General features: G+C 30.6%; 1 protein-coding gene across 4 annotated transcripts in view; it reads right to left on the bottom strand.

The window, feature by feature from the left end:
- Positions 1-23,982, bottom strand: part of CSMD3 (CUB and Sushi multiple domains 3) — a 1,211,731-nt gene that overhangs the window by 734,424 nt on the left and 453,325 nt on the right. For 2 of the 4 annotated variants that reach the window (XM_063726791.1, XM_024251069.3), the window contains exons 7-8: positions 22,180-22,491; positions 1,021-1,098 (exon numbers count right to left, since the gene is read on the bottom strand). The exons of 1 other annotated variant lie outside the window; for it this stretch is intronic. In XM_063726791.1, coding sequence (XP_063582861.1) covers positions 1,021-1,098; positions 22,180-22,491 — 390 coding nt within the window. The remainder of the gene's footprint in view (positions 1-1,020; positions 1,099-22,179; positions 22,492-23,982) is intronic. One more of the 4 variants, XM_063726792.1, reaches the window with a different exon arrangement.

Below are 23,982 nucleotides of genomic sequence, written 5' to 3' on the forward strand. Positions count from 1 at the left end.
TATAACTGCTCAATTTTTGTCAATTACTGTTTATATGTACAAGTCAATAAACTTATAAAGTCCTTTTTGATATAGCTATAATAAATGATTTTTGTTAAAGAAATAATTATAAACTTATTTCATGAGGTCATTTGGAACTGAAGAAAAATAAAGTTAAAAAATATATTCTTGTTGAAGAATAAAAGTAACAACATGTATGAAATTTGAAAAAACTACTCATATATTAGCAATGTTATTTTGCAAGTCAAGTATTGTGTCATAAATGGCTTGTTTCAAAGTTTCTAATATGCAACAATATTGTTGACAATTTCCAGCAACAGCTATTAATTTTGACTACAAAAATACATAGCTCTACTAAAAAAAGTGTGTGTTTGGTTATGGTAATTTAAATGAATGCTCTAATTCAGTGATCCTTAATCTGAGATTTTGGGATGAACTTCAGAGCCCTGATTTTGTAAGTGAAATTGTGTACTTCAGGCCATTTTTTAAGATTTTCAAAAAGTGAATAGCAATAATTAATCAATTATTTTATAAAATATTTGATTTCATAGGTTTATCTAAATTAGCTCAAATTAAGACTTTTGTTTTTTCTTAAATGAAAATTGCTATTTTAAAAGTAATCTTTCTTAGAAAAGCACTTATGTTGAAATTAAGATATAGTCAATCAAGAATTCCTACAAGAAACCACCAATTTTAGAAATCTTACTCATTTTCGCCTCACCTTCTAGAACTAAACTTGAGTGCCTCAAGACTTAAGATCAAAAGAATATTTTTACATCTTGAAATTTAAAATAAACTTTATCAAAAATAATCTGAGGCTGGGAGTTTGCCATGTTAATCCATTAATTCAATACACATTTAAATATAAAATATCGAATAATCATCATGCATATTACACAGATATTAATGCAGTTAATTTGGTAAATACACAAATATTTTGGTAAAACACATACAAACAACACAGACACCACAAACTTCACTCTTGCACTAGAGAAAGTAACAAAAAAGAAGTACACTCACAGATAGAAAACTTGTTGCTGTTGTCTTTCCCTGGAAACAATTTAAATCCTCTAGATTTAAAATCTATGGCCTTTTTCACTAGTTAAGAAAACAAACAAAAACATGTATCAGGAAATACAATTTTAAAATGAAATTCAAGTTAACAAATTTTGTTAGCATGGAATTATGCAAGATATAGAAACCACTTTCTTAAGCCTGATATAGTACCCAGAAGAATTTTTTTTAAAGCAATATAATCACTTAGTAGTAAAATACTAAGCAGTGTAGAATGATTTTAAATATTCTACAGGGAAAATCCTGCATATACATAGTTTTTTAAGCTGTGCTTTTTTAAACTGTCCAGATTTTTATATAAAAGTGAAATCTTAGCAGTTTATCATAAACCGCTTGAATTCATCAACTTTTATGGAATAAACTAAACTAGCAAAGTAAAAATGCTGGAGTATTAGAATAGTGGGAATGATTTAATAGGTTTGTTCTTTAAAATAAATTTCCTAAAAATTTAGCCTATTTGAAATGTTAGGACACATTTAAGAAAATGACTTAATTAGAAAAGTTTAAAATTTATTTTAATAGTTCTGTCAATCATTTCCATTCATTATCATTGCTTTTGACACTACAATTGCTGTTAGTCCATATTGCACAAAATGTATGAAAGTGAACTACAGCTATTTTGAGCCCATCTAAAATATCTTACTACAATTTTTAGATATAGTAGTTGTACATATTTGTGGGGTACATTGGATATTTTGATATAAGCATACAATGTGTAATGATCAAATCTGAGTAACTGGCATATTCATCACTGCAAATATCTATTATTTCTTTGTGTTGAAAACATTCCAAATCTTCTAGCTATTTTGAAATATAAGATACTGTTAAATATAGCTGTCCTATTGTGCTATCAAATGCTAGAACTTATGTCTTCTTATCTTTCTATCTTACTATAATTTTGTCCCCATTGACCAATCACTCCTCATCACCCTTCCGTATTCAATTATTTTCTTTTACAAAACATAGTATAAACAAGAAATAACTTGCTCAGTTACAGTGTGGAATCTTTACATATTACTTTTTATCAGGTTTATAGTGAAGGATGACAGCCCTAAATGTTATGCAATTAGGTTTTCTTCACGCTATAAATTTAAAAAAAAGCAAAAATGATTTTTTGTTAGATGGTTTAAAATTACCACTTCACTATTTCTGAACGTCATTCTAAGCAATTAGTTCAAATTACGGATATTTATTGGTTTATGAAACATTTTAAGGTAATTTTTTTCTTGTTAATAACTTGAAAAGTAGGATAGTAGCGAAAGGGCCTGATGGTTTACGTGAATATAAGATATGAACTATCTATACACACAGCATATATTTTAAAAAAGAGGAATATTATCATTGGAGCAGGATTTATAAGGCTGATTCTTAGTAATTATTAGTTGTGGGATTTTGGACAAGAATCTGCCTTTTTACCTGCTTTTTTTTCTTAAATAAGCAGCTAAGACTAGATGGCCTCTCTCTTTATAGTTTAAGATTCTTTAACTGTGAATCTTTATTCATGGTGAAAAAATGACTACAACCCTCCCAAGTGATGCTTTTTGTTGTGATTCTCTTCTACCCTCAGCCCCACCCCCATGGTAACCTAAAGTTTAATTCTTCTGAAGTGTTCAGCTGCTCTAAATTTAGTTTTGTCACATGTGAATTTTCTGCTGTCTCAAAATACTTTTTAACAAAATTTGCATTTTGTATTTTCTGGCATAACTCTAGATTTTTCCATTGGAAACATGAATTATAAGTAGGACTCTACCTCTACTTTTCTCTGCATTATAAGATTTGACTTTATAAGTATTAAAAATAGGTCTGAAGATTTCATGGTGATTTTAACACAAGTCTAGATTTCAAAAAGAATAAAGAAAACTAAATGAAAAGATTATTAGACCAAAGGAGAAAATTGCAAAAGAATAAAATCCTACGGATCAAAGAGTTCAATGTTGTAAATAATAAGTTACTACTATTGGGGGGCAGTGGCAGTGTGTGTAAAAGGGGACAGATTAACACGCCTACTTACAAGTATCTTGATTTCATTATTAGTTGGGTAAGGTTTTTCCTGCTTCTAAAAGCACCTGAGTTTTCTCTTTTATAAGCATCTATATGTCAATTTATCTTTAATAATGATACATCTATATTTTTTAAATAAAAACTATAATAATTGTAATACAGATGCAGAAGATGAAAGGTCAGGAGAATATCCATTTTTGGACATGACAAAGTGTGAATTAATAACATAAAATTTAAATTCACAAAAACTTTAAAATATGTTAAACAGAAAACAAATACTTTAGGTGTTTATATTTTTAACAGAAAGAATAACGTATATCTCCTAATAAATAAATTAAAAGGATAAATATTGCAAGTATTAATTATAAGACTATTCTAAACCATGTATCAGGTATTTAATATTACAATATATGCCATAAAAATACAGATTTCACTATTTATAAAAGATACAGAGCATAAATCTTGACTTGTCATCAAGTAATGAGTGCTTCTAATGACCATATTTAACTTAGAAAATTAACCTGATTTTTTAACCTGATGCATTTCAGTAATAAGCATGTAAAATTTATTATAGAGTTAATGTTAAAATAAATTATGGTATTTTATACAGGTTAAGGAAAATGTTTAGACAGTGTGTCATGTTTGGCAATTCCCTCCACTGTATGGTAAGCTCCTCAAAGGCAGAAAAAATATTTTGTTCATGTTATATTTTTGTTTGTTTGTTTGTTTTGAGAATGAGTATCGCTCGGTCGCCCAGGCTGGAGTGCAGTGGTGCGATCTCGGCTCACTGGAATCTCTGTCCCCTGGATTCAAGCAGTTCTCCTGCCTCAGTCCCCCGAGTAGCTGGGATTACAGGCGTGTGCCACACGCGGCTAATTTTCGTACTTATAGCAGAGACGGAGTTTCGCCATGTTGGCCAGGCTGGTCTCAAACTCCTGTCAGGTGAACTGCCTGCCTTGTCCTCCCAAAGTGTTGGGAAACGGTGTGAGCCACAGCTCCCGGCTCTGTTTGTGTGTTTTTTGAGACGGAGTCTCGCTCAGTCGCCCAGGCTGGAGAGCAGTGGCGTGATCTCAGCTTACTGCAACCTCCGCCTCCCAGGATCAAGCGATTCTCCTGCTACAGCCTCCCAAGTAGCTGGGGTTACAAGCGCGCACCACCACGCCCAGGTAATTTTTGTATTTTAGTAGAGACAGGGTTTCACCATGTTGGCCAGGCTGGTCTCGATCTCTTGACCTCAAATGATCCACCCGCCCCGGCCTCCAAAAGTGCATGTCATATTTGTATGAGTGTATGAATGAATACATACAATATTGTTAATTCTGAGTCTTTTAACTAAAGCTATTTTGTTGGGAGAATTCGCTTTATTGATCGTGAACTATGATGGGAGGAAGTGATTTTAAAAAATGAATGCCCAAGATGAAGCACTTTCATTTGTAAATCTCAAGATGAAATACAGAAAAACTATATATGCTCTAATAATTTTAGAAAGCATTAAATGCAAGATTGATAGGCATATGCACAAATATTCATTTTCTTTTCTTTCATATGTTAAACAATTTTTAATCATTTTTAAAATTTTTCATTACATGTTCAGTTTGACTATTTTTTTGTTTGGTGTAATGGAAATATTTTATAATATGAGAAAGGCCTGGCAGGGAAGAATATTAGGCCAGCAATCAAATTCCTCTTTATTTAGTTGTAAGCCCTGGACACTAGCAAAAGCACTTTGTTTTGTAACCTGTATTAGAGTAGTTTTAAGCCATGTAATGGATTATCACTGTGGCGTCTTCCAGGTTGTCTGTTGTCTTCAAGATCAATATAAATTCAAAATTGCATTTAAAAACTTACAAAAAAAGATATTGATTGACTCTTACTTAAACCTCATCTAATTTTCATGTTAATCAGCTAAAGTCATTATTTGAAATGATTTAAATTAAAATGCCTACTATAAAAATTAACCATATATTCACGCATATAAATCATAGATTGATTTTGTTTCCAATAACAACTTTTTTGATGAAACAGGCATTTGTCTTTGTGTTTTATGTTACAAAAACTTTGTAAGTTTAACTTGAGAACATCTGGTATTGGTGAGATAAAATAGATTGGGAAGTACTGTATTTAGTGTTGGTACTGGCCTTTAATGTTAGGAAATCGATCATATTAAATAGGTGTAGTAGAAGGAATTTAAGTATCAGTTGGAGATTTGGAAAAGGTGACCTTTAATTCGTCCTTTTATCACTGAGCTTCTATAACTTAAAGTCATAAAACATTTCCTGGCTTGAAGTTCCTCTAAAAATTGAGTCCTTCGTTACATAATCTCAAAAGTTACATATCTGAAATATATTATTCTATTTCATTGCTATGCATATATAGTGAAAATATGTAATATGCAGAACACTTATCTTTGAAAAAGAAGAAAGAGACATGTTTAGTATTAGTTAGCAGAACATTATTTTAATTAGAAATAATTAACTTTCATGTTTGCATGGGGCTCTCATAGAAGAAAGTGGCATTTATTAAATGTTTTCAGAACAGTCTGAAGCCCTCCTCATTTTCCACTTGGATTATATTCTAATACAATAATGAAGGTAAAATGAATGGAATACTCTAACTTTGTATTTATTTTATTTTTCCAAGTTTGTAGTATTTATTTTAACAATAAAGTATCTTGGAAGTGTCAGTGTCTGTATTATAAATCTATAATTGAATCATATCATGATAATTCTTTTAAAAAGGAAAATAAGTTCTTATGAACAAGTAACTAGTATCTTGTTTATGTTTTTGTTTATTTCTGCTTCATTGTAACCTTTCTTTTCAGATGTACAATAATGCCTTTCTCGTCTTCTTTTGTGCTGTGTTTGATATGATACCTGGATGTGCGTTTCCCACTTTTTATTTTGAATTTATTAATTATAATCTTATCTTTTACTTTATAGTAAACTAATAAACTATACTACTAATATAATAATTTTCTTTTAATGTTTTGGATATTGAAAATAACTAACATGTCTCTAGGCGTGTATTTGATTTTGAGAAAGTGACACATATCACTATTGACAATAGATTTATTTACATGAGTACTAAGACTAATCAGTCACTGATTAGGAGGTTAAAGTAATATTAAAAAAAAGTAACAGTGTGTTATTTTTGGCATTTTGCTTAGTGGATTAGGAGTTGGCAGACCTATGTTCTGAGTCTATAAGACACGGGACATGTCGATTAACTTTCCTATTCAGTTCTAAGAGATGTAATTCTTAACTATTTAGGAGTAGAATTTGGGTGAAAGGAAATAAAGACTAATGTAATCAGAATTATCAGTTCTATTCCAGAGATTTAAATGTGTAGGGGAGTTATAAAATTATTTAAGTGTATAAAGATGACTTTTTTTGTTGGTTTAAAAGTAAATAGTGGCTCTATGGTACAAGTCAGCAAGTACAAAAATTCAACTTTTTTTTTTCTACATCCTGTACTGGCTGAACAAAACACTTTTCAGAACATACTTATCACAAAGGCTGCCAATGATGACTTCTTTGATGTAATCCTTAGACAAAGAAAAATCAAGAAACTATACTGCTGCTAGATTGAAAACTAAACAATATTCCTGCAGTATCTCCTTTAACATCTTTCATATAAGGTTTACTACTGTATTAATAATACAATCTTCTGAGAAAACAATAAGTCTTATAAATGTTTCTGTAACATAATTTTTCAAAAAGTGACTAGAGGTATCCTGCAACAATTAGATAATGTTTCTGGGTGACACAGGAAGATGATATAATAGAAAACTCAGTGACATAATATTAAGTAGCTCATGAATCTTTGTGAAAAACATTTCATTTCAAAATATGTTTAAAATAAATGAAGATAAACTTTGTATAAAGAAAAGCAATGGCCATAATTTGATGAGAAATGTAGTAGTACAACTAAGTATTTTAAAAAGCACACAAAAAATAAAAATTAAAAAAAGTTCTTAAAGTACAGAAAAATTCATTGGTAGAGATAAACATACTAGGGGTACACGAGATTTAACATATTTTTAAATTCATAAATGATGGAATTGAACTAGTTAAATTTATTAGGAAATAGTTTTTATAATTATTTAAAATCATAATGTACTCGCCATTTAAAAAATCATTAGAGATAAGTAATATGGTTCAGAAAAGCCAATACATTTTTTTAAATCTTAAACTCCTAATTATGCCACAATGCTCATTTGTACATAGCACTTAGTCTTGCATGTATGATGTGTAAATATAAAATGTATGTGATGCTCAATTTTTAGGTGAAAGAAAATATATAATCACAATTTTACTATTGTGCTTAAATTACACAATAAGTTTTAGAAATCAACATGTAGCAAGAATCTTTAAATGTTAGTTATTTGTACTAATATTATTTACCATTTATAATATTAAGGTCTAGTTAGTCTCAGAAGCCATTCTGATTTGTGATGCAATATACCAAAAATTTGTTAACTATTTTGTGTTATGTCTTTTTCACTATGTAGGGATGATACACAAATATATTATCTATGTTCTCTGAATTTCTAACTTAAATTTTACTTTTCTATTCAAAGTTAGAAACCTCTCCAAAACTTTGATCAAAATGGAAAATTTAGTAGAAATGTATAAAACCATATAAATACAGTCCTATTGATTATATGAATAATTATTTAACGTATTTCAAGATTCTCCACTAACAAGACCATTTTCTATTTTACAAAAAAAGATTCTGAAGCTACAATGTCTCAGTGTTGAAATGAAGTTGACCTAGTTTCTAAATCTTTGGAATCTTATTTTTCAATCATTTTAGGCTAAGAAATAAGTGTAAATTTTTCACTTGGAAAAACTGAACAGAGTGGTGAGTATGGAGAGGAGACACTGTGTTTTAATAAAACCAATTTGTTAATTTTCATAGGCATGAATGATTGGATAAAGTTATTAATTTTTATTTAGGAGACCGTGAACAGACTGCAAAACTAGATAAAAAATCATGTAACTAATCATTGCATAAAGACTCTAAAATTTGTATATGGGCTTTCTTTCTTCCTAGAAATGGAACAAATTCAGGAAACCATAGCACTTATGCAGATAACAGCAGATGCACCCGCAATGCTTGGCGTAACAGGTCTTACAGTTATGGTATGCTGTAAAATGTCAGGATTATATGAAAAATGTGGGATTTTTATATTCTCTTTAGGGATTCTTATAATTGGCATAATAAAAGTCACCATATGGGAAGAGTTACCATTGGTGTAGTTCACAGATACTTTTAACACTTTAAAACTGTCTGCCCTTAATTTAATTGTTTTTAATCTTTATTTTCTGACAGCTTCAAATTAACTTTTTAAATTGTTTTTGGTTGTACAGTTAATATTAATATCCACTCGATTTATGCACTTTCTTGGGACTTTTTTTTCTGATATATTATGTTCTCTAGAATACAAGTGATTTTCTTTTGTTTTGTTTCTAATTGGTATTTTCATTTCAAAAGTTAATTTTATCATAGATAATTTGATTGTAAGTTGTAACATGACAAATGATAACATTAATATTTTCTTACTCATGATAAAATATTATTACATTAAATATTTGTTTTGCCCTCAACATAAGAAATCACTTATGTATATTATAATGCCTTCTAATATGAGATTAATTAGGAAAGAAGCAACTTTTTGAAAAACAGCAGCCAAAGTTAATGACTTTCTTCAGACTGTGGACAGTGGCATATATTCTTGCACTATGAATTTCATTAGTGCATTGAATGATTTTATAAATTTACAAAAAAAAAATACAGAAAAAAAACGGAAGAAAATGAATTGCATTAACAAGTAACAGTCCGTCATCCCTGTGATTTCAGGTCATTATATTTTACTAAAATTCACTAGAAATATTAATATCAGTGCCTAGATTCTGTTTAAAATAAACATAGATGGGTTCTGATGGTTGTATTTAATGCAGTGTTTTACTGCTAATTTCATGGCTATTCAAAATGCCAACACACTCATCATACCCATCTATGTTTTACATTTGCCTTTCCAGGTCCATTCTCCCTATTCTCCTCCTTGTTCTCTGCCCAGAAATTTGATCTGAATGGCTACATCCTTGCTACACAAATTGTGACACTGCATTAGAAGCACTCGCGTTACCTGGGAGCTTGTTAGAAAAGCAGAATATAGAGCACCACTGAGAACTATTGAATTAGAATCTGCAGTTTAACAAGATCCCCAGGTGATTCTTCCTAACATTTAAGCTTTTGAAGCAGTAGACTCTATCAACAGACTCCCTTAACCTCTGGGGGATTCCAGCAGGCGGATGAAGGGAGGGAGGAAAGTAAGACCAGAATTTTTATTCCACAGGATTCCTCACCATTGCAATTATTGGAGTTTGCTAGGACTCTTAATTAAAGGGCATTTGTCTTTTAATGCGAGGCTACAATAGGTGACTTTGTCCAACATCTCACTCTCTTTATCCCAACAAGTTGGGAATCGTGACAGCCCAGCTGCTGCTACCATAGGTTACAGCATGGTTCCTTGTGGTTTCTTTATATTCACTCATTCAGAAATAATCCTCTGTAAGTAAAACTTCCTCAAATTAGACAACATTCTATTGTTTCTAAATGTACTCTGATGAATATACCACTGGTACATGGAAATTATTAGAGATTTAATTGAAATCTACATCTCAGATACTGTATTCAACAACATCTCTTAATTTGTTTATGACCACCATTATACTTCAAAGGATAATATCTAGGTAGAATTATTGTTGGCTGTTGCTCATCATCCTACCATCGGTTGTTCACTCGTTTCTTAGAAAATGTTTTGAAAATCTAGACAACGCAACTGTGCTGTTTTCTAGCAATTATGTCTGTAAGAAACATAGAGATTCACAAAGATAGAGTAGATAAACAAAATTTAAATGAGTTGGCTGTATTGAAATTGAAAAGTAATTAAATTAAAAGTAAAACTGGCAAGAAAAAATATGGAGTTAATAGAAATCTGAGATGAGCTGAATGTTACATTTTACTTTTATATAACTTATATATGAGAGCAATATGAATAGTGTTAAATCAAACTGTATATACTCGTATCTAATATTCCATATCAATATTGCATTAAACTATGTATTTTTTCCTAAGGAAATAAGCTACCTAAGACATTTAAAACTCTGTGCTAATCTTTTTTAAATACACTTGTTCATAATTATCTTTACCTTACAGGATTTTTATATAACCAGAGTATATTTTCTTCTTGCAAATGATCCAGAAAGGGGCAGTGTCATTTACTGGCTGTGCATCTAAAGCATTAGGTACTCTATGTGTACTATCTCATTGAAATCACAAAATATCCATGCAAAATTATCGCCCCTTTCAAAATATGTAGAAATGGAGAAGAGCTAAATTAATTGCCCAAGGTTATCTATATGTTAATAAAATATGGTCATTCATTTGACTCTAAAACTTCAATACTATCACTTATACCACCTGACTATAGATAACATAATTCCATATATTCAGTCAGAACTCTCTCAAGTGCATATCTTAGAAAACCATAAATAGATGCAATTAGTGTATCCTATTCTAATTTATTAACTTTGATACAAAACTTTAAGTAATCAACAGTATTTGACCCTAAATATGTTTACCTTCATAAGGCACAAAAGCTTTATTAACTGGATTTAATATTGAATGAGGACATCAACTATCTGATGATAGTGCCAAGTATAACCCCATGGCCTGAAGCCTCATAATACTTTATTTTAAAGGTGTGAACAGATGAATTTAAAAGGTGTAGCAAAACCAACTGCTATGTGAAATTCAAATAATCATCTAGTCCTTTTTGTAAAATCATCTTTGGCTGCATTCCTTTCTAAAGGGAAAGTTCAGAAGAGTTGATGAGACTTTTTTTCCCCCTTAATATAAGCCTCCTCAATGAAAAATTTCTAACATCTCTGGGCTCCGGATAAAATTAATCTAGAAATTTCTGTCACTTTAGTTTCATTTGCTATTATGAGAAAATACAATTGGAAGAATAATTTAAATAAAGAAAGATCAAGCATCAACATAAAAAGCAATAGTCCATGCTTTAGAATACAAATGATGTAATTGTGAAGAGAAAAATACCCTATGCAATGCACCCTAAACCTAACACCATGCTGTTCTGCCACATATGAAGGTTCTGCTCTTCCTACAGTTGTAAAGATTAGTTGTGTGGTTTCACTCTGTGCACAGCAGGGTAGCCATATGCTCTAGAAAACTACATGCAAGGAAAGCAGCTTGTTGCAAAAGTGGGTGAAAATGCCCTGAAATAATTCTGAACAAGATAAAAATGTCTCTACATAGGACCATTTCTTCATATTCCAAAAGGCAGAGGAGTCTGCTTTGGCATCAGCTTTGAGCACAAATAGAAAGTCTAGCCCCTTCAAAATATTTTAACAAAGAAAAAGATTTAAAAGTCACATACGTCACATTCACTGTGACGATCTCATTCACAGGTAAAATAAGCTCTGGTAACCATTTGGGGAAATCAGCTACACACAAAATGGTTTCATCTCTGATCTTTAAAGTTAAGCTTTCTCTTTTGTTCAATTCAGTACATATTATTATCTTTCCTTATTTGCTCATTCTATTAAAAATGAGATACAGTGTGTTAATATAAAAATAAGCTAACAAGATATCTGATTAACGGTTACAGGTGAACAAAACAAAGTGGTTGAAAATCTGAAAAACATATATAGGTTTCCTTAAAGACCTACTCAAAGGAAATAAGAACATTGACATCAGAAATTCTTAAAATCTTTACATAGGACTAACTCAAAAGCATGGCTTGAAGGGTAGCATTGGATAAAAATGTTAAAATGGTTACTTGCAGATTTGCCATTTGTGAATAAAATAAATTTTCATTGTTTAATATTGTCATTCAAGTCCTCAGGCATTCTGAGTACTTTTATCTAAAACATTTTAAATGTGCATAAACCCATTAACAAGTAAATTCTAACATTTTATTGTTTCTCTTCTTTCATCTTAAAAACAACTTATTTAACAAAACATAAAAGAATTAGAAATATAAAAATGTATTTACTGTTATGAATGACATTGCTTTGACAATTTCAAAAATGTGATGAAATAAGGTAATGGATAGAAAATAAGGATGCTATTCAATAAATATGCATTTAAATGATAAATTGGTACGTTTCTGAACATGAATTATTAAATAGCTCCAGTTATAAACATTAAACACAACTTTCCATTACATAACATAATTAGGGAAAGTCAAGAGAACAATGGAAAAAGTAAACAAAAAGTATGGCAGGATATTGATAAGGCATACAATGATCAATATTTGTATGTAACTCTCCACCCAAAATGTTGACATTCCCCTATTTTTTGTATTCACTTTACCAATGTCAAAGTTCTGACATCCAAAATAAATAAATAAAATGAATAAAATTAAGTAATTCATAAGAATTATACATAACCAGATAATTTTTTAAAAGTTATAAATTCTGCAGTCTATTATTAGTTATGCTTTAAAGATGCTATTAAAATAAATACATTAGTCTCATAAATAAAGACCTGGGAATTCAAGCAGCAAAGGTAATTTCACCATATATATAAAATAAGAAAACAATGCTTAAAGATTAACTCCTGAGAATTTTTGATTTGGCAATCAACTTTTGCATACTTTTCTTTTTTCTCTTTATTTTCTTTTCTTCTTCTTTTTTTCATTAAAAAAAAAAATTTTTTTTACTGTTTTACCTCCATCTATCAACCTTTCAGGGATTTGAAACATGGTAAGTAAAGGGAAACTAAACCCTGATGTATTTTTCTCTTTGTTATTTGATACATTGAAAAATAACAACCATTTTAAAGTAAAGAATTAAGGGTGAAATTTAAAATTTAGAGCTAAAATTTGACTTGGTGTTGATTTTCTTATTCATCTATTCCTTTATTGATCTTTCCAGTAAAATCATAATGAATGTCAATAGCTCAGCCATTCTTAAAGGTTGCCGAAACTAATTAGTGTCATTAACATTGATTCAGAAAATCCCTCTGCCTTAAAATATCCCTTCCACTCATAAATTTCCCACCATTTGAGTCACTCATATGGAATTAAAGTTTAGCTTTTACTATATTATCCGAGATAGCTTGTCAACATTGTGATTATCCTAGTGGGGAACAAAATCCTATGAGGAATAGACAGTGTTGGGACTGTGTGATAAATGTTGTTCTCTCTCCATGATGATCATCTTCATCTAAGTTCTTGCTACTCAGTGTATGAGCAAACCTAGAGATCTGTTAGAAATGTGAAATCTCAGATCCAACTCCAATTCCATCAAGTAACAATCTGCATTTGAACAAGACTACTAGATGATTCATGTCCACAATGAAATTTGAAAAGCGTACTATAAGACCTATACTCCAAGAAACTATCAACTGTTACTTGCATTTCTGTATATCTTATTATTTGTCTGCTTGCTCCTATTCACTTGAAATTTCTTCTTCAAATTCATGCTAAAGTGACTCCTTTAAAAATTACATTTGATAATATATGTTCCCTGCTAAAGTCCACCAATGGTTTAGATAAAAATAAAGCTCATTTTTAAGGCCTAAAAGCCAAATGGTGTTTTTCCTACCTATGTTTCCCACCTCATCTACCTTACTCTCCTCCTGGTGCATTGAGTACCAGAATTAGTAGGTTTTCTTTTTCTTAAGTTAAACTCAAGCTCTGTTTAACTAGCTGTTTTCTTTTCCTGGTGTGCTTTCTCCTCTGAGAAGTTGCAAGGCATAGCTCCAAGAGCATCTCTGTCTGCTTTCTGTTATTTAGGTCTCAGTTTAAATTTTAACTCCCCAGAGTCCTTTCCTTACCATCCAAACTAAGGCAGCAATCCATCTATCATATAGCCTGTTTTGATTTTCTGCACAGCCCTTATTACCATCAGACAATTATTTACTTGTTTATTGTATTTTTCTTCCTCACTTGAATGTAAGTTCAATAAAGCAGGGTCTACTAAGTTTTGTTCAATATTGTATACCCAGCAACTGGAAGACAGCTTGGTACTCAGTGGATATTTGTGAGAGAGAAAAAAAAAATTAAAGGAAAAGAGGATGGAACAGAAAAAAACTGAAAAGAAATAAAGAGAAAAAAGAAAAACAGAAAGAAAAAATAAAAAGAAAGAATAAAGAAAAATTAGTGAATAAATACATAGTAGAATGTGGTAGTGAAGAGAGTAAGAATAGCACTGTCATCTGTTGTTAGAAATAGCACTGCCTAAAAGAACAGCTAGGACTGGACCTCCAAATAAAGAAGGTTTTGAATTTAAGCATAGATGTGGGCATTGGGCCCAGAAAAAAAAATGTACATGTGGCTGATTTCACATTTAATGAGATAAGTAGATTGTTAATCTCTAAATTCCTTGATGGTAGCATTGGCCACTTCTATGTTTGTTTTTACACTGGCTGTAAATAATCATTAAAATAAGTACATGTCAGCTCAACACCAGTAGGGAATATAAAGTGATGGAAAATATATTAATTAATACATAATATTTCTCTATAAAATCATAGACTTTTAGGATTAAAAGGGACAGTGGCAATCATATTATTAAGATATTATTTGATGCTTTAGTGATTTCTAAATACCCACTTTGTCCATTACAACCTATGCTTGAATGTCTTTGAGAATTCACTGCTTCCAGTAGCACACAATCTATATTTGAAAAAAAAAAAACTGAATGTTAAATCAGTCTTCTTTATAATAAACTGCTTTGCACTGTCTTATGGTTCCCTACACTAAATTCTACAACCTATGCCAGAGGACAGATTTAATCTCTCTTACGCAGAACAACATATCAAGCATTTGAAGCCAGTTTTACCTCATCCTTCCTCACATGCCATACTCATTCTGTGGTAATTCTTTCTCTTATAATTGACCTATAAGTTTTCTCTGTAATCTAATCTCTACAACTTTTTCTTTGGGAATAAAGACTATGCAATATACTTTTGAATTCACCACATGCTCAGTGAAAGGTAAGATGTACAATAAAACCCTGATAATTGATTACTTGCTGGGCATACATCAGTATCCATAAAAATATATTTACATGACTACTCATAAACTAGCTCTCTCATTGTGATGCTTATTAAAATTTTTAAAACCACATGTTTTAGATTTAGAAATTCACACTTTATAAAAGTCTTAATAGAATATTTGAAAACAGTTGCTTGCAAACACTTGAAAACATTTAAAATATATTTTATGCATAATAATATAGCCTATTAGTGATGGGCATATAATAAGCACCTAAAAATTGTTACTTTCACACAATGCAGTTTTTGATGTAAAAGAGTGTTACACCAGTTCTTGAATCAAATTTGTGACAGTAATCTTCTGACATAAACTGGCAATTTAATGTGAATATTAAATCTGTATGATTGTTTGCTGTTTTCCTATTTTTGTTGAGCCTTATAAATATTCAGATGAGCTTACATGAAAACAATATAAATTATGGTAACAATAAAAAATTCCTGCTTCTTTGGATTAAAATTCCTCACCTAAAATAAACGTTTTATGCTGAGTTAACCATTCTTACCTTAAACCTAAGAATAATAAATAATGTACTTATTTAAAAACTGTTAAACTAGAGTTTCTTTTAAACTCTAGTTTTGGAGGAGAAAAGTCTACATCATATTCAATCTCAATTCAACATAATTTCATGTAACCTTATTAACCAAAGTAATAGCCTACTGATATGATTATTAGCATTAAATGTACTGTGGCATTATTGACTATACTAGGTCAAAATAAAGAGTAGTAATGTCCATAAAAACCTCATAACACATATATTTCATTCCATAAGATGTTGTAGTTATCTAAGTTAAATTCCCATTGGGAAGTCCAATAAAAAATAATTAATAATTATTATATGTGTATATGAAAACGTTCCCAGAAGAATATACCCAAATTTTGTTCTTAAAAACAGCAACTATCAAAACTGCTCTTTAACAGCTGATAGGACTTGTCCACATATTGAAAAAATAACAATAGAAATATAATTCTACTAAAGTCTCTAAGAAAAGTAATGCTAAAGCAAAATACAGTGGAGTAAAAACACATCTTAATTATTATTTAACATAATAAAATATGACAAATAACTCCTTGAGAAAGGATACCCAGTTGTGCTTATAATCTATGTTATTTCAACTTTAACATCACTTAATGAAAGACCACATATCAGACACTAAATGAATCTTGAATGAATCAATACTAGTCTAGGACTATCAATACTAGTCTAAGACTGGGTTTTTATACAGTCTCTGCCAGTCCATAATTTTCACTACAAAATAATGATATTTACTAGATAATTTGTTAAGTTCCCATCTAATTCTAAAATAGATAATTCTAGAAATCCAGGAAAATTTACTTATTATTTCTAAAATCATGTCATTACATAGGTTCTTCTATTTTCAAGTCAATGTTAGGTAAATTCCTAAGGCTGTAATATTGAGCTTTATTTAGGGTTTAGGGATTATTGAAAACGATATTTTAAGTTAAATATTAACTTAAATATGGCATGAACCCGGGAGGCGGAGCTTGCAGTGAACCGAGATAGTGCCACTGCACTCCAGCTTGGGCGACAGAGCTAGACTCCCTCTCAAAAAAAAAAGAAAAAAAAAAGAAAAAGAAATGATATCAAAAGAGATCTTATAGTTAAGGCAGCAAATTATTCTGATGAATTTACAAATGTCACTAGATACATATCCGTTATCTAATTTTAAACATCTGGATATTTTGTAAATAAAAAGTCAATTATTTTTAAGCTTACTTACATTAATGTATGTCTTCCTTCAAACACAAAACAACTTATTTATTTTTGTTGCAAACTAATATTTCTATTCAGCCTAAATACCCACTCAAACCATTTTGAATGGGTCTTAGTGACATAAATATAATTTACTAGTTTCAAACATTGATTCAGCTTTCTTTCTTTTCTTTTCTTTTTTTTTTTTTTTTATATGGAGCCTCTCTCTGTTGCTCAGGCTAGAGTGCAGTGGCGCGATCTCGGCTCACTGCAAGCTCCGCCTCCGGGTTCACGCTATTCTCCTGCCTCAGCCTCCCGAGTAGCTGGGACTACAGGTGCCCGCCACCAAGCCTGGCTAATTTTTTGTATTTTTAGAAGAGACGGGGTTTCACCATGTAAGCGAGGATGGTCTCAATCTACTGACCTCGTTATTCACCCGTCTTGGCCTCCCAAAGTGCTGGGATGACAGGCGTGGGCCACTGCGCCTGGCCTCATCTTTCAATAATTAGTTCAAATATTCTCTGAGCAGCCCTCTTTGACTCATATTTAGAGGTTGTCAGTCCCTCTACTGTAATTCAATATTGCAAAAATACTGCTATGCAAGTGTTTCTCATAATAAATTTGTGATTCTTCTTTTTTATTTAAAGTTACGTAGACTGCTCTATGGCGTAGATTGTATTGTTCATTCTCATATACCTGCTATCCAGTACAATGTCATGCACATCACAAGAGCTAAAACATACTTTGTGAATAAAATGAAAATGACAACCATCCTATGACACAGGTGTTCTCAGCTACTGAAAAGTTGTGAGTTTGGGAATTGAACTTATTGCTCAAGATCATAAAGCTAACAAGGGGCAGAGTATAGTCTCAGCCTAGTTCTTTGACCAAAACTCAAAGTTGATAGTAAGCAATTCTTTTTTATTTTTCCATTGGGAGAAAATACCTAAGAGTTTATGGCACTTCCAATCATTACTATGTTTAATGCTTATAATAACCCTAATGTAATATTATGATACCACAAAAACTACTTTGCAAATACAAAATTTTAGCTATAATTGTTCATTTGACCTGAACAAACTCTCACACATAGTAGTTTGCAAAGGTGGACTAAAATGCAGTCAAAAATATTAAGTTCTCATTTTGAGGACTATTGGACACTAATACAGCAAAGTGTGGTGTGGTGTTAATATGCATTTTTAAGAGATCTAAACCAACATCGTTTATTTTCTTCCTCTTTTGCTTCTTTTTATCGCAACATCCAAAGATTCTTCAAATGGAGGAGATTGGAAATAATTTTCTGTTACTGAGAAAAAGTAGAAAATAAAAATTTTAAGATAATTTAAATTGTTAATGTTTTAACTATAGTACAATAGGAAAATTAATTGGAATGGTACTCTATAAAGAACTGAAAATATCTTTGAGAAATATTTCAAGTTTTTCCAGATTATTCATTAATTTTACAGTTTTTATTTAAATAAAATAGTTATAGTGAGTTTATTTAATTTATCTATGTGTTAATTCACTTAATACATAGATTAGTCTATACACATCAAGTACAAAATACTGTGTGTAATCCATGTTTCTATGTGTTCATAATAATATTGATGTCAATTATTAATACATGCCCCAGTTTATGAAAACACATAAACTGGGAACCATTAATGATCAAAAGGCATTATAAAACTGAAAGTTTAACTGGAATGTGAATAAAAAAATTTAAAATATTAAATTATTACGTACTTCAAAATAGCATGAACTTGCAGACATCTAATGGACCTATGCTATAGTAATCTCTTATATTTATGTTTTAAACTGTAATTAACTTCAACAAATAATATTCATTAGAATATTTTTTCATAGGATATTTTTGACTTTATAGTTTGCTAATGGTTAATTATAAAATTATTTTGATTTTATAATCATTCAAGGGCTAAAAGCAAGGCCTTTATATCCAGTTCCATTTTGTGAATTTTGAACCAGTAATACAATAAAAGCAATATATTATTATGGATTAATGAAAATATTGTTGCCTTTATTTAAAAAAAACTGGTATTATAGCTGTGACAAAATGTAGTTATCTTCAATACTGAAATATGTAGAGATTTCATTACCTTGAAGAAGGTAATTTCAAGCCTTTAAATAATTTAAGTGAATTTTCTAGCAAGTGAAATTATAAACACTTATTCATTAGTTTGACAACTATTTTTTAAAAAATATCTACTGGTCAGAAACTGTACTAAGTACTGAAAATGCAGCATGAATAAAACCCACCCACTCCTTATCCTCAGAGAGCTTAAATTTTACAGGAAAATTTATAGGGCTGATGATTACAAATGCAAGCTGCAAGGGCAAGTTATAAGAGGAATATCTAACCTTCCTAGAGGTAACAATTTAAGCTAAATCTTGGAAAGGAAATTAGAATTATGTGGTTAAAAGGAACAAGGATTAGCTTCTCAGAGTATCCTTAGGGAGAAAAGAATACAGTGTTTGGCTAATTAAAATAAATTGTGTTTTGCAAAATAATAGAGTGATTGTGAGAGTTACATGCGATGAATTTGGAAATATGGAAAAAAGTCAGATCATGCAGTTTCCCGTGGGTCATCACCAAGTCTCTGCTTTATTCTTAAGAGCATTGATAAATCACTGAAAGCTTTAAAAGAGTAGTGTTATATGACTGGATTTTTATTTGTAAAAGTTCATTTTAGCTATATTGTGGATAATAGATTGGAGGAATAAGATTTTTTTCTGAAATATCTAAAAAAATTAAGCAATTGGTTTTGGGTTGTTTACCAACTCATTGAAAAAGTAACTTAAAAGACTCACTCTCTGCATACACACTATAACTTCTTTAGTACTTTGATCAGAATTCATTTTACAAAATCTATCTTGTACCACTAGAATGGGTTTCTCTATGTCCTCGACTCTATTGCAATTTCCTGCAGGAAGGGGACATGCATTATTTATCTTTATTTCCTCTAGAACAGAATCTGGTACTGAGTAAGCATTTTAGGCATTGTGTCTGAGCCAAAATTATTATTTTAAAAATAATACTGGTTTGATGTCAGCCATTTCCAGTTTAGAAATTTGGACCTGCTGGTAATCAAGTCTTAGAAGATAGTTTCATAACTAAGAGCATAGCTATATTTTGAGAACTTAGAAAACACTAAGCAATAGAATAATAGGTTTCCCCTACTCTTAACATTGATGAATATTTTTGCCCATAATATTAAGAGATTGTGTCTAGAGTGTAATAGATAAGTAGCAAACCAAAATCACTGAACTAGTAGTAAGTTATTGAAGAAGAAACAGAAGAACCAATTTGAATTAAAGTAGAAAGTTGATGAAAGTATAACAATTTAAGTCACTGTCAATAATGATGAATACATTAAAAATGTTTTCCATATAATGTTTTACATCTAATTTAAAAAATAAATGAGGAATACATTTCCAAGGTACACAGCACCACTGAATGCATATTAAATTCAAAATCACCATTTTGTAAAGAATATGGGGAAAGGTAAAACAGGTATCAATCTCTCAAACAGCACTGGGAGCTTATGATAATAACGGAGAAAGTTTGAGCACTCATTGGAAATCTACCCGGGAAGTACTCTTGATGCTTAATTAAAATTTACTTGAAGAAACTTAAACATTTTATAAGGAACCACCTTAAAAGTATTTAATTTAATTTAATGGTTGACTATTACCTTTTCTATTTTCAGTCTGCATTATTGTTCCAAGTTATATAAAATTTTAATTTATAACCACAAAGTTTCTCACACCACTTGATGGCAAACTTTGGCTAAAGCAGAAATTGTATTATTAGTTGGTTTTACAATAAACTTATGTCAGAAATTATCCTCCTTCTATATGATGGGTAATAAAATAATTTCCAGGTAGCCTACCAGTATTAGCTCATGCAATTTTCCAAAGAGAATGAAAAAACAGTTTTTAACATTTTAATATAATTTTACCTATTTAAATTTTCTTGTAATAAGACAAAAACTGTTTACTTTATTGAGCAAATCACAAATTTTAACATGGTCCCTATATTCTTATAAGTGGTAATATTTATAATAAGAAAGTGAATAGAGAATCAAGGTGATATTGATTTAATCTTTTTGAGAAGACTATTACAGGTTAAAAATTCGTTTTAGAATGTGCCTCATTAAAGAGAATCAAAGTAAGTATTTTCAGTACAAATTCGAATGGAAACAAACTTCTGAGATATTTTTGTATGATTTTCAATTAATGTATGTAAAGATGTCTTGATTTCTATCCTTCTTGTGCTCTAAGTATTGAATGGTTTCCCGTTACTTAAATCATGGTCTGTATAAACCGTACCTAATCACACTGCAAAAACCATAGCCAGTTTAGAGAAAATATTTTGATATCTTGGAAATGTAGTAGATATTTTATACTTGAAATATGTTCAATTAATTAATGTTCTTACTGATACATATATTGATATAAATAAAGACCTTTTATTCTTTTATACTACATTGAATTTTTTTCCTAAACTTCTCTATGACACTTGCCACCAAGAAACAGAAAAATGTGTTTTCTAGACTTCCTTATTTTGTAAAAGGTAGGCTTATATTAATTGAGTAGAAAATTACCAATGTACGATGTGGTTTTATGTCATCTTTCTCTAAAAATAAATTAGACATTTAAAGAATACTTAAATTTTGGAGCCATAATATCAATGAATAGCTGTTACCTTTTCAAAATGAGAAATCTTTCAATGCAATTATATGGGTCAGGCAAAGAATAAGCTATGTAAAACGATCACCAGACATAATGTTTCTATGTTTCCCAATCAAACTGTACATATTCTCAAGTACTAACTAACATTTGCATAACATAAAAATATCATGCAAACGCTAAGAATTACTACATGGGATAAATCATCTATGTGTAAATATGTGCACTTATTAATCAAAACTGGCTACTTTATTTTCCTGTTTTGTGAACATCATCATAACTGGTATGGAATAAATAATAAGTATTTGGTACTTGTTTTTACTGTCCTGTTTAAAAATGATTTCTGTTCTACTTTTACCCCCTCCCTCTCCAACATTTGTATTGCACTTAGACTTATTTTTAAATTTCAATTTCTATGCTTTCAAATTTTTCCAGTTTTGGCTGTTACTATCCATATTTTTCAGCTACTTTGAACTTTTTCTTTTGCTTTCTACATCTTGGCTCTCTTTCAGCTCATTCTCTAATTAGAATCATTACCAAAATATAGCTTTGGCTGTAACTAAATGGGCACAAGTAAAATAACATCCAATACCTCTATGAGTAACAACTGCAAGCTCTTTAGTTCTTTCTATCTGTTCAGCATGTCTTGGTCTTCTCCTGGTACTTTGTGTATCTGCTGGATGAGGAGAGAGCCCGTCCTTGGACGTGTTGGGGTCCAGACCTGAATTTCTGAGACTCGTAACTTGCACTCGCTGTTCCTCGGAAAGTCTATGGATGGTGACAGCTGTAACACTGGATACAGTAACATCTGCAGGTGTGCTAGCAACAGCAATAGCACCAGTGGTAGTCCTGTTATGCTCCTCTAACTCACCAGTGGAGGTAGTGTGGGTCAATGTAGAAGAACCTGTGGGACACAGTAGCACTAGATGCTAACTTTTTCTTTTTAAATTTTGTTTATTTTTTCTGATAAGTTTAATCAATCATATTCTCTTCTATTACCTTAATGATAATCAACATGAAGAGGCAAAACACAAACACGCGAGTAAATTGTGAAGCGCACTAGATCCGTTGGTTTGTTTCTATCAACCATCGTATGGATAGATATACACAAAAAATATACCACATTTTAACTGTAATACATTGAAGAGAGCAGGTAAAAGAGTAAACCCTTTATATGGCCCTGAATCAATCTTTTAAAAAATCTACAGATGAATTTTAGCAACGAATGCCTGGCAAGTGTCAGGTTTTGATGGACTGGGTAACTATGTAACCACACTTTTCTCAAAAGTATGCTTTGAATAGTCTGCCATATCTCTTCATAGTTTCTGGGAAAAATATCAAAATTTTCTATTTTAAGACAAGCAAGTGAAGAAAAGAGAATTTAAAATCAAAGCCAAAATGAAAACAAATGATGAAAAAAAAATGAGACACTAAAATAACCACTATATGAAAATGTCTTTCTTAACCTCATTTGTCATGAGCTAAGTACCTTAGAATTTATCGAGTTTTTAAAAATTAGTTAATACTTTTTACTATTTTTAAGTAATATTTTAGTTTAACCAATTCTGAACTAATTAAAATTAAGCAAATTATGAAATTTGGAAGTGGTTGTAACTTAACTATTAGTATACAGCATGGAACTTTAATTCACACAGCGCTAGTTTTAACAATTGGTTGGGAATTTCTAAATATCTCACAAGCATTTCATAGTGTGTATATGTGCGCATGTGTATGTGTATAATATTACATTTTTATTCTAATTAAATATTTTTAATAATTTAAAAGTATGTATTCAAAGTGTCAAATTAGAGTTTGCTTTTTCATTTTACTTAATGTTTTTTAAAGGAGGTTGTTCATGGTAGTTCATAATACTTACATAATGAAAAAAGTAACTTTATAATAGAAGCATGAAATTGAATGGGGGTATATTTAAAAGGATCTTGACAGCTAAAATCCTTAACAGCAACAACAAAAAAATATTGAAATTTGGAGCTGCAGCTACTCATTAGGAATCATAGTCAGATCCCGGTTGGAAAACTTCTGAATATTTTCTAAAGCCAAATGAGCGGTATATGTTTTTATACACTTTTCTTCTCAACATTTCAAAATTCTGTTGGCAATGTTTACTTAGATATTTTAGATAAAAATGCTAGGGATATTTTAACCATTCTGAAAGAGAAAAAAAAGCCATGTCAATATGGTTTGAGAATATTCTGCCTTTTTTATTTTCCTCTTGTGCTGTAGGCAGGTGGTTAGTAGGACTAATAATTCTGCTTTCTGCCTTAAATTCAAAAAGGAAGAAAGGAAGTCACACCTGGAGCCCCTCACTCATAGGCAAACAGAAAAGCCCATTTCTGCCCCTGATTCTTCCAGGTTGAGTCGTCATATCTGAATT

Source organism: Pongo abelii, chromosome 7, assembly GCF_028885655.2.
Source record: "Pongo abelii isolate AG06213 chromosome 7, NHGRI_mPonAbe1-v2.0_pri, whole genome shotgun sequence".
NCBI classification, from domain to species: Eukaryota; Metazoa; Chordata; class Mammalia; order Primates; family Hominidae; genus Pongo; species Pongo abelii.